Below are 11,880 nucleotides of genomic sequence, written 5' to 3'. Positions count from 1 at the left end.
AGTAGAGCAAATAAATAGTGCACTAACAGGTGAAAGAAAACACACTAGGATATTCTTTTTTTTTTCAAATTTCATATACCATATATATTTACCAAACTCCTGTGCCATACATGCATACATTCCTACATTCTGTATGATATTTTAAGGTTTATGTATGCTTTTTTCACTAGAGAGAATTTACCCTTTTTCGCATTCACCTGTCAGCTCTGGCATTTGGAGTTCAGAGCAGAGAATCTTCCAAATGAGTACGGAACTTTTCTCTTGCCAGTTCCAACTGTATTCATACCGTATCCAAGTTAACAAAAAGGTACCCCATTCTTTCCCAAGCCAGGCGCTACAAATAGATTGCGCGGAAGATTCTTGGCAGTACGTCAGTCAAATCAAGGTAAAGCAGAATCCTAACACAGCGTATCCTGTCCCGGCAAAAATACATCAGCTGTTCAACAAAAAAGCCTGCACCAACCTGCTGAATGGAAAAAAAGCCTGCCCCAATTCTGCCTTTTCAAGGACCAGCCATATTCGGTCCAAGTCAATGATTCAGCATACCATATCCTAGTTTACCATTTCTGGGGCTAGTCAGCACAGAGAGAATTTTTCCAACAAGCTACAAGTCAATGTTTCTTTTCCAATTGCAGTTTCATACTACAGAAGTCATGCATACCTCTATGACCCAAGTAGGAAGGATATTGACATGGCTGATCATCTGAATCTGGAGTAGAACCTACACAAGTAGCAAATTAGCAAATCATGATACCCAAAAATGAACTGTTGCATCCAGCTTACATATCCACATGACTAGTTAGGACAAAGAGGTAGGATTCCTCTAGTTCACTTCAGCTTTGAAGACAACCGATCACAATTGGCAAGTGAAGCAAGCATGAGAGGAAGGAGAATTGTGTATGCATTCTTGCATCTGTGGAGGATGGTAGTCAAGCACAAGTATGAGCACACACGCCTGTGGCTCCTCCTCAGATTGTGACATCTAAAACCATATACACTAGACAAACATGTCTACATTCCTATCCTAATTATTCAACGGAACTTGCTTCAAGCATGCAACATACAATCCAATAAAGCAATGGATTGCATTCAAATGCTTGGAAGAAACAGCAAAGCACAAAACAATTGCTATAAGATCAGTATCAAGAAAGAAGAAACACTGCAAAGCAATTCAACATTCCAGTTAGAATTAGAACTTTCAAATAATAGCATCTACCAAACTTGCAGTTGTAATGCATACATACCGTTGATAATTTGCGTTCTCATGACCATGCTATATATTTTCCGATGCACATGTTTAGGCCGATGCACATGCTTGGGGAAGAAAACAGAAGCAACTTCATCATGTATTGAGTATAAGCGATTGAAATACATACTTCTTAGTACATTCAGATAATGCTACATCTTAACATTCACAACTCAGTCAGTACAGATTTGAGATGATGAAGCAGTTGCTGACTGCACATGTATAAATATGTTTCCTCTTCATTTGATCGGTTACCTTATCGAATTAATGAAACATAGATTATTCATCAGAAAGAATACCACAGAGAAAGATAAGGAAAAGCTCAGATTTCCTCGCTCGCAGCAGCTTACATGACTGAATTATTCACATATCGAATCAAAGTGGTAAGAAAAACAAGAAAAGAAGAAGAGGAAAAACAAAAAAGAGAGAGAGAGGCAAGAAGAATTATCCGTTTCTAGCGTGAGGGTGAGAGAGAAGTCCACCACCAGATGATCGGAAGAAGGGGCAAGAGCAGAGCAGCGCGGAGCGGGGCGTGGCAGCGCTGATCTGATCTCGATCTTTCCTTTCTCCCAATCCTTGCTATTCTCGTGAAGAAGCAGGTCGGCTAGAGGCGTAGCAGCGTGTCGTAGCGGCAGCTCATCTGGTCAGCCTCTGCGGCGGCCGCGGTGGCGTCCTGCGGGGGCGGCATGTTCAGATCGAAGGGCAGCGGGGAGCGGGATGCCGCGGCGGTGTCGTCGTCGTCCTCGGCGCCGGCGCAGAGGACGGAGGAGGAGGAGCCGCAGTAGCTGCGGCAGTCCTCCTGGTCCTCATCGGTGGTCGCGGTGGCGGCGCTGCGGGGCGCCAGGGCGGGGGCCCGCGGGCCGCCGCCGCTCCAGGACTCGACGGTGCTGCTGTGGCTGGAGGTGGCGGGCGTGGCCGCCGCGGCCGGGGGCCGCGGCGGGGGAGGCGCGGCGGAGGCGGATGAGGGGAAGTTGGTGCGGGCGGTGGGCCCGCGGAGGGATCGTGCGGCGGCGTCGTAGGCTCGCGCGGCGTCCTCGGCGGAGTCGAAGGTGCCGAGCCAGATCGGCGTCTTCTTGGCGGGGTCCCGGATCTCGGCGGCGTAGCGGCCGGAGGGGCGCTTGCGGACGCCGCGGTAGCGGATCTCCGGGGACGGCGAGGGGTGCGGGTGGGGGTGGGGCGGCCTGGCCTTGCGCATCGCGGCCGGCGCGCTGGCGGGCCTCCTCCCCTCCTCGTCTCGTCTGGGCTGGCCTAGGGTTTGGTCAGTGGCGTGTGTTGTTCTTCCCCCCTGTGGTTTTTTGTTTTCGCTACCCCTGCCCTGGCCCCTCGGGCTGCTTGCTTTGGTTTCTCCTCCCCTTCTGCTTCCCCTACCTTGGTGCTGGTGGTGGCCGCTCGGGGCTCTGCTCCACCACAATTTCTCCTCTCCTCTCCTCTCCTCTCCTCTGTATTAAATATTAGAATTTTTCCCCTTTTCCGTGGATTTTGGGTCGGCAGCGGCAGCCGTGCCTGCTCCTGGTTCTTCCGTTTGGGCGCGTCGCATCACATTTCGGTTCTCGGCTGCACAGCCAGGCGGGCGGATGGCTGGATACGAACCAACTCGCCCTATTCGGGTGATGGCGATGGTAAATCTCGGGTGGCGCAACGGCAACGCGGCGGCGATATTGTATCGCCTCGCTACCATGGATGGACTCCACCGATGTACCATATACGTGGAGTGTTTGGAATGGAAACGGTTGTTAATTTTGGTGGACTTTCTTTGTGTAACCAGGTTTCTTATTTAGCATAATAGCGAACTCTGACGGTTAAGGAGTGCCACCACCCTCCCAACCATCCAATCGCATGTTGGTTTGATACTTTGATGTCTCGTAATTGTAGTGGGAGAACTTCCTTTGTGTGAATCTCATGAACATGTAAATCAGATTTCTTTTTTTTTAAGAACACGCAAGAGGATTGCATGACTTCTATATTGAAATAGAAAGTGAATGTTGTTTACAATACTTGAAACCTAAGATAACAAGCACAGGCAAGCTGCATTATGGTTCACCATGCAAAATAGATTGTGGACTCGACAGATACACAGAAGAGGACTACAGCACCCCGGTCGACGCATGTGTCTTATGCTCCCAAGAAATGCAGACAACCAATCATATTGTAGTGCTATGATCCTTTTCGTGTGAGATTTGGTACACCCTTCTACTGAAGTCCAGGTTACACCGGTTCACCCCTCGTGCGGTGGCTGAATTATTCAGTGGTGGAGTTTCACTAGCGGACGAAGCCCCTAGAGCTCTTCGACGGGAGTTGTATCACAAGAGATGTAATTCAATTTCATTTTTGAAAATAACAAAGATCAGTTCAAAAGGCTCACCTCCCTGGCTGGTAAACTGAATCTATCCCCCTTCTCTTTCCACTTTATAACTTAATCGATTGTGAAGGAGGGATAGTGTGGGGCTGAGTCAGGCGTCCAAACTCAGCTTCATTCATGTCTCGCATGATAGGAGGATCTCGACCAGGAACGGCGATCTCTGTTGGAGATATGCTAATGAAGTGGTTGTTATTATATCTTAATGTTTATGATAGATATATATATCTCATGCTATAATTGTATTAACTGGAAACGTTAATGCATGTGTGTTTTGTAAACAAGTCGGAGTCCCTAGTATGCCTCTCGTTTAACTAGCTTGTTGATTAATTGATGATCAAGATTTCCTGATCATGAACATTGGATGTTACTAATAACAAGATTATATCATTAGGAGAATAATATCACTACTGGAAACAGACCCTTTCGTCGCCCGCAAGGGGCTTTAGTCCCGGTTGACCAACCGGGACTAGCCAGGCGGAACTAAAGGCGAACCCTTTAGTCCTGGCCCGGTTACCAGCCGGACAAACGGCCCTCCATGTGGGTGTCGTGGAGCGCGCTGGGGGCACCCCCTTTAGTCCCGGCTCGCAACACGGACCGAGACTAAAGAGTCTCTGCCACGGCAGGAACTTGGGCACTTTCTGTCCTGCGACATATAATTTATTTTGTTGTGTTTTATTTCTTTCTTTCTTTATTTTAAAATAGTTTTCGTATGTTTCTACTTGTACACGTTCGTACATATATATAAGATAACTTGTCTTACGATCGAGCATATATATGCAATTACATGGAGATCACAATTACCGGGACTAGAGCCCGTCTGTTCGATTACACAGACTGACATCAGTAATGACCCTTAGCTACACTAAATCGTCCTTTGTCGTCTACAGCTTCTGTCCTCAAAAAACCCGCCATCTCCTGTGCAACAGCAATTGTGCGTTGGTAGGAACTTATTCCGCATAGCCTCGAACTATATAAGAAAAGGAGATCAATATGTATATCAATCATGACAAAAAGTGATGGTAATAAAATAAAGTTTTGAATGTATTGCTTATGGCGTATCTATAATCCTTGCGCTTAGAGGTAAACGTGCGAATGAACTCGCAAACGTAGTATCCACATAGATTCGTCTTCGGTGGCTGCTGTCGCACTTTATGAGAATGGAATTTAATCAAAATAATAATCTAGCATCATAATTGTATTTAAAATAAAATTAAAGAGATGCACGACCCTATCTTGTACAACTTACCTGAACACTTCTAAACGTCAGCTTCTCATGAGAGATACCATCACTTGAACCGCTTCCAAACCCTGTCCGGCAAGGAAAATGAATTGCTAAGTTATTCATTACTTGATATCTGAGAAAATCATCGAAATAGATCGATATAGCGCGAGAATGATTGAAATTACCTTTAGAGCATGTCCTGCATGCTTTAGAACTGTTCCATGTTTCTCGTGAATGGGTCGAAGACATCAACTCTTCCCTCATCAATTTGAATGTCTAGCAGAATCCAGTGGAAGCTGCACATGTATATAAATACGTCAGTAACTCATCAATTACTCTTGTGAGTGAATTGACACAACAGAGTAAGACCGTGACCTGAAGTTGTAAGGAAACAGTTGTGATCACAGAAATTTTGCTCCGTTAGAAACATTAGAGGGTTTTCCCCGTCTCCTCGGGTTTATCAGTTAGCGTCTTTATATGTACTTTATCTGGGTCGATGAACCCAACATTTAGGATGTTCCTACTTTTACAGACCAGGATCTTCATTCTGCATAATAGAGTACAAAAGAATATAATGAGGATAATTACATGCAATGAACTGAACAACTGAAATAACTGAACAACTTATATGTAGACAAAGAATTGAACAACTTACAGTCAATAGCAACTGATGATAGATTTGTCGAGGGCTTCGCAATTATACATCTGGAAGAGTTCGTCAAATTTGACATGAATCTCTTTGGGTCGGCCGTAGTACTCCTGTGGGACTTTCTCCACGATCATTATTCTCCCATTCTTTACGGCAGTCAGGTACCATGCATGCAAGTGACGCATATGTGTTGGCAGTTCTACCAACCTCTCTTTGGTGACCAAAGGCTCCCCCATGGCAAATTTAGGCTTAGGGGCTACAACAGCCTTGGGAAACAAGTCGTCTTGGGAAGCCATAATGTCTTCAACACTGATATTTCATTCAACCGCCCACTTCTTTGCTTCTTCCAAACTTTGTTGCTGCACCAGGGGGGAACATTTCTGGATAACACCTTGAGGGGTGGGATCGATTGTTTGGCATGTTATCTGAGCTGGGGAACGTCTGATCTTTTCCGCATGCACTTTTGGGGATCAGTAAAATACCAAAGTTAAGGCGAGCAATGTCCACCCTCCCTAGGGCGAAGTCGTTGAGCAGCGTGAGGATAGGAGCGCGGAGAATTTCCCAGAATCTCCGAAAGAAGAGGACAGGCAGGCCATCTGGACCAGGGGTGGAGTCAGGCTTCATGCTAAGCAGGATGTCATCAAGCTCCTGTGCCATGAAGGTGAGCTCCAGATCCCTGTTATTGATGTTCGAGATTTTGCCGCCCTCGTCCCACAGGTTAGGGCCTAGGGCGAACACCCTAGATTCCCCAATGGATCCCATATGGCCCTGGTAGGACTGGTAGATGTGTTCAAGCATGGCCGCTTGATCGTCAATCTCCCCAAGATCAGTCACGAGGTGGGGCATCGAGCACTTGCATCTGCGCCCATTCACAATCGTGTGGAAGTAGGCCGTGCAGGAGTCCCCCTGCAGAGTCCACTGAAGGCGGCTACGCTGCCTCCAGCACTCCGCGTCGATCCTATCTAAGGAGACCAGCTGGTCTTCCAGGTGGTAACTGTAACGACCCGGAAAAACCCTACCAGTAGATTTTGCTCGATGCTTGTTTTCCGTTTCGTTCCAAAAATCGTAGTCATCGTGCATACATCATACCCATGTTTTCTCAAAATAAAAGAAGATTATTTTATAAACCTAATTAGTTTGGTTGCCTCTCATATGGTTTAATAAAACCTTCCCTTGTGTCTTTTCCTTTTCAACAAAAAAAAACCTCTAAACAATAGCTGCAAACAACTTCCAAACTTCTGTTTCAAATCTATTTCTAAATTTCAAAATATCTGCAAAGGCCAATCATCTTTCTCCATCTCCTTTTATTTGATTTTGCTAATTTGCTAATTTGCTGGTAGCTAAAAAGTGCCACATCTCTCTCTGTTTGGCCCAACTGGAAACAGCCCAGCTATTTCCCTTATCGCTTTCACGAGAGGAGGTGCTTCTCCTTGTCTATCTTCCCCAAACGCTCACACTGGAGGCGTGATCCTTTCCTTTGCTCGACGTCACAGCGCGCCACTGCGCTCCATCCTCCTCTTTTTAATCCTCCAAAGTCCCATCAAACCTTAGAGCATCTTCAGCCGTCTCCCCGACGAGGCCTTCAGGATGCTTTTTTTTTTCATCCGGATGGATGAAAACGGTCCAGTCGCGTCCCCGGATCCTCGTTTTCGTCCGGATTAGGCCTTTCGTCCGTCCGGAGAGGCCAGACCATCCCCCCACACCCCCCCCCCAGGAGCGCTCGGGGACTCCGGACGAGAGAAAATCGCGGGAACCGTCTGGTGGCCCCGACCTGTCGGCGACAATGGCCTGGGTTTCTACGGCAATACCCTCGTCTTCCCGATCTACGGCAATACCCTCGTCGAACGAAAGCTTTGAACTCTCAAGTGGTGCAACATAGACAAATTATATATAATTCGAATAAACATAAAAATTACATATAAAAACTTTAAAACAAACTTAAACTACTTCTTCTTCCTAGATGGCCCCGCCTCATCGTCGTGGCGGCGACGCTTCCGGCTCGTCACCTCCTCGTCGGAGGAAGTTGAGTCCTCCTCGTCGTCAGCGTCCTCAGCCTCTTCCTCCTCCTCCTCCTCCTCCTCCTCCTCCTCGGCCTCTTCCTCGGCCTGCTCCTCGGCCTCTTCGTCCTCCTCCTCGCCATCATCCCATTCGTCCTCGCTGGCCGGCGGGGGGAATCATCGCTGCTGGACGATGCAGCTTGATCCCACCAATTGCGCCATCCAGGCGGCTTCCCCTCACTGTCGGTGTCCGATGGCCAAGAGAGATCGCTCATGGTTGACAGAGGATGGTGAGGAGAGAATAGATGAATGGCGTCGGCCGTCGGAAACCGTATATGTAGGTCTCTCGACGAAGAGAGCGGCGGTTGCTCTTCCGCGGAGTTCGTGCTCCATTACGGCGGTTCTCGCGTCGAGGCCACTTCGACCGTTCCCGACGAGGCGTTTGGGCCCGCCAGACCACTTCGCGGACCATTTACGGTGGTTCAATGCGTCCAGGGCACTCTGACGATTGCCCTTCCCAGCGACTGCACCATCGATATGCACGCGGTGGGTGCGCGTCAGAAGACGACCACGGGCTCGCCACTGAAAAATTGGGCCTCTTCAAGCTAAAAAATACATCCATCAGGCGCTAAATAACGCCGGATTTCAGCCTGGAGAGCCCAAACGGCTCGGGATGCTCTTAGCCCTCTTTTCCTCCTCCTGCCCCGCCGCCACCAGAGCTTCCTCCGTTCTTTAGCCTCTTGCACGCAAAGCAGAGGCAAAGAAAAATTCAGTTAAGCACCGGCGCTCAGTTTGCCGTCGCGCCGTCGTTTCCGGCCACCATCCGCCAAGCCGAGGCTACCTCCAGCTTCGCCGTGAGACGCTGATGCTCATCGACACACGGGCGCATCCAATCGGCCACGAAATCGACGTCCACATCATCGTTCTCCTCTCCGGCCGCCACGCACCTACGTGATTTGCGACCGCCTCCAACCTCGTCCGCCCCTTCCGAGGTGTTCATCAGCTTCCTGGTTAGATGGCGTCCCTTTTCACTCTTTTCCCCGTCCTGTTTGCTCAGTTTTTGGCTTCGCCTAATTCTGTCGAAACTGCCGCCCTTTTTCTGACCGAGGTCACATCCGCCGTGGACGCCGGCTGCGCGAGTTCGTTTACCCGTTGATCCTCTTCGTCTTCACCAAGGCCTCGTGCCAGTGTCTCCTTCAAGTTTGACTTCGTCTTCTCCTGCGCAGCACACGTAGCCAGAACGCCGGGAGCCCGGGAACGTCGCCAATTCCCTCGGCACGATGCGCCCCCAGTAACACGAACGCCCCGTGCTCTTCTTCCTCCTCCGGCATCGCGGATCGTCGCCGAGCCCTTCGCCAGCAACCTCCCGGTGAGCGCCGCTTCCGTTCCACCCCTTCCTGGTCTTCGCCATCAGTGCATGTCGCCGTTGTCCCCGTTTCAAGTGCACCGCCGCGGTCCCCGTCGAGGATGGGCAGGTCTGCGAGCAGGTGTTGCGCTGCTGCGGCTCCCGACTCGCCCATCCGCTGCTGCTGGTTGCACCAGCACGCCGTGCTCCCTCCTGCACCGCGCACACACCTGCAGCAACTCCTGAACACCTATGGCGCCTCCGTTTCGTGGTCGTCGTAGTCAGTTGTCTCCGCCGCGCGTGTCTCTGTTCCCGCTTGGTTCCGTTCGACAATTCAGTCTCTTCTCGTCAGTTTCGTCAGTTTTCGCCCGCGCGTGTGAGCGTGCTCGTCGTTTCCAGATCCTATACAAATAAACGAGCACGTCTTTTGGTAAATCGTTCTTGCCAGCAGTGGCTTGGCTTCTTACGTTTCATCTCTGTAGACTCAAGTCCAAATCCACGGTGCAGCACCGAATCTTACATTTCTTTTAATCTGTTTTGTCCACGCTAACTCTAGCTTTCTGGTGCAATTTTCTGCGCTAGACAGTGTCAACATCAGTGTATCATCCAAGATGGTCGGCAGGAAGCTACAACATCAACTAGGCCTGCGATCATTTTTGTTTCCCTTCATATGCTATCCGTCTGTCCAGTTTTAGTCCATCTCTCTATATGCTCTTTCCCCCCGCCAATCTGTCTATGCTTGTAACTTTCAAATTACAAGTCTAAACTAAAAATATTGTATATGAAAAGTTATTAGAAAAATGTGAGTAATTTGAATATGCCATCCATGCTTGCTGTTGCATCATGCATCATATAATTTCGTGATAGTTTACATTATCCCCAAATAGATAACATATGAAATATGTGGGATATTGTATAAATGTTATCCCGGTTCCATTTAACTTTGAAGTAATTCACCCCTGTCCTGTTTTGCCATGTTAAGCAACATTTAACTTGCCGGTAACAAATAACTTGAACCATATAATTGTGTGCTCGGGATCCCCATTCCGATTAATTTGGATAAGTTGCATTGCACCATCGTTGCCATGTCATGCATATCATATCCTGAGCATCATGATTCTTTTGCCGTAGTAGTAAGATGTGCATCCGTTGTTTGTTGTAGCGCTTTGCTTCTTCCCGGATAGGACGTTGAGTTGATGCGAGCTACGACAAGTTTTCCGGATGATCTTCGGCAACCTTTAACAGGCAAACATTTCCTAAACTCCTGTCTCTGCAGGAGTCGCTCACCTATTTTATTTTGCCTTCTCCATTATGCTATCCTTGAGTTGCGTTCTTTTCACGTGCCCTATCCACTTGTTACCTCAAGCAGCCCATATTGCCTCCACCACCCTCCTACAACTGTTGTTTGGTTATCGGGTCTGCCTTGCGAGTCGTAGTGCATGCTAGTGTTGTTTATATCTCGTTACCGTTACTGCTATCTTATCAGGTTATCTGTTGGGAGCATGACACATGGTTTATGGATATATAAATTGAGGGTATCATGGTTACTTGTTAATTATTGTTAGCGGAGACATCGGTGGGTCAGTTGCTCGTTTTATGATGGCTCACTTGTGTTTTTTTTTAAATCTAGGACCCCAAGTTCTTCTTATCTGTTTTGAGACTGAGCTCTAACCACGCGTGAGTATTCCTATGGGTCTCCCCTCGACCACTGCAGATAGCCGGAATCTGCAGCTTTGTCCAGTGGCCACAACTAGTTTCGTAATGTTTTATCATTTGTTATTGCGTGCATGCCAGCCTGTTACTTCTTTATCTTTGGGAAGCCCCTGAGTGCCTTGTATCTCTTGTTTCTGGTATGCACGTATAGGTCGTGGAGCCTCCGCGAAGTGGTTTATCGCCCTAGTGTGTGCTAAACCACCTAGCACGTTGACACACATAGCTAGGTCTGTTCGGAGATTCGGCCGGACTTCAATTTGGGTTCAACTTGGTTAGGTGGCTTCCTGGACATTGTTTGGTGAAGGTTGTGAGAGTCGTGACATCTTTCCCTCGCCAGGTTGGATTGATCGTGCGTGTGGGCACATTTGGGCACCCCTGCAGGGTTAAATCTTATCGATAAGCCGTGTCCGCGGTTATGGATGACTTGGAGTTGTATGACTTGACCATAGACAACTTACACATGTTGTTTCATTGCTAATAACTTGCGTAGTAAGCTACCACAACCTCAATAATAAATGGTTAAAACTTGTCACCGTGTGAGTGCCCTTGTAAGTACTTCCTTTGCGAAGGGGGAAACATATCGGCTGGGTTATGATTGCAGAGTATAGAATTGTTAGTGCGCTCTCTTATCTATTCTAGCACCTGTAAGTTGAGAGTGTCTCTATAGGTTTTTAGTGCTTGCGCGCTGCCGCTTAACCCCACCAAATTTCCTATGACGTCCTCTTGCGTCCTCTAAGTCCCCTGCGTGCCTCAAGTAAAAAGGAAGACTGGTTGACGAATGTTATACGTCTTGAAGTCTTGTTAAGTACGAACACGTACTTATTGGTACTTTGGGACATAACCAGAAAGGTATGAAGATCGATACGATGAAGGACGACGTTAGCGAGGTTACCCTCCGGCTTGGCTTGGGCAGGGATATGGACGCCACTTGTTATCTTCAGGACTCTTAGTCCAATTTGTATCTTGTCCGTACTCGGACGCATTCGACATTTTTGTATGATTTGGATTTTTGTATTGTATACACGAGCATGCACGAGCTCACCCAAGATACAAATATACAATCCACGAGCTCACCCAAGAATTCGTCAGTGCGGTTGTGGTCAGCCGGCCATAAACTAGGAAGAAAGACCAACACAAGTTATTATTGTGTTGCAACACCGGGGCCGAGAGAAAAAAAAACCACTCTTCCATGCCCCAACCTCGAAGGCATCGTCATTGAACCCTAGGAGCATTCCCCCATAATGTCCGTCAGTCGGGACCCAAATATAGACGTATTGGCAGCCGAATTCTAGACTACGAAGCTCTGCCATCGAGAAATTGGGTTTAATCGTCTCTTGCAAACCTATGAT

The 11,880-nt window shown here is 48.1% G+C and overlaps 1 protein-coding gene across 1 annotated transcript; it reads right to left on the bottom strand.

Moving 5' to 3' along the window:
* Positions 1-1,557: 1,557 nt before the first annotated feature.
* Positions 1,558-2,641, bottom strand: LOC124698416 (ethylene-responsive transcription factor 3-like). Its single transcript, XM_047230907.1, has one exon. It carries the CDS (start codon positions 2,439-2,441, stop codon positions 1,851-1,853), a length of 591 nt encoding a protein of 196 aa, XP_047086863.1. The 5' UTR covers positions 2,442-2,641; the 3' UTR covers positions 1,558-1,850.
* Between the last annotated feature and the right edge of the window lie 9,239 nt (positions 2,642-11,880).

This window comes from Lolium rigidum, chromosome 1 (assembly GCF_022539505.1).
Source record: "Lolium rigidum isolate FL_2022 chromosome 1, APGP_CSIRO_Lrig_0.1, whole genome shotgun sequence".
Lineage (NCBI taxonomy): Eukaryota > Viridiplantae > Streptophyta > Magnoliopsida > Poales > Poaceae > Lolium > Lolium rigidum.
The sequence above is the reverse complement of the archived record's forward strand: the minus strand, read 5'-3'. Positions and strand labels throughout refer to the sequence as shown.

Coding starts and splice junctions, on each gene's coding strand:
- LOC124698416 (XM_047230907.1), bottom strand. CDS start 2,441: ATGCGCAAGGCCAGGCCGCCCCACCCCCACCCGCACCCCTCGCCGTCC.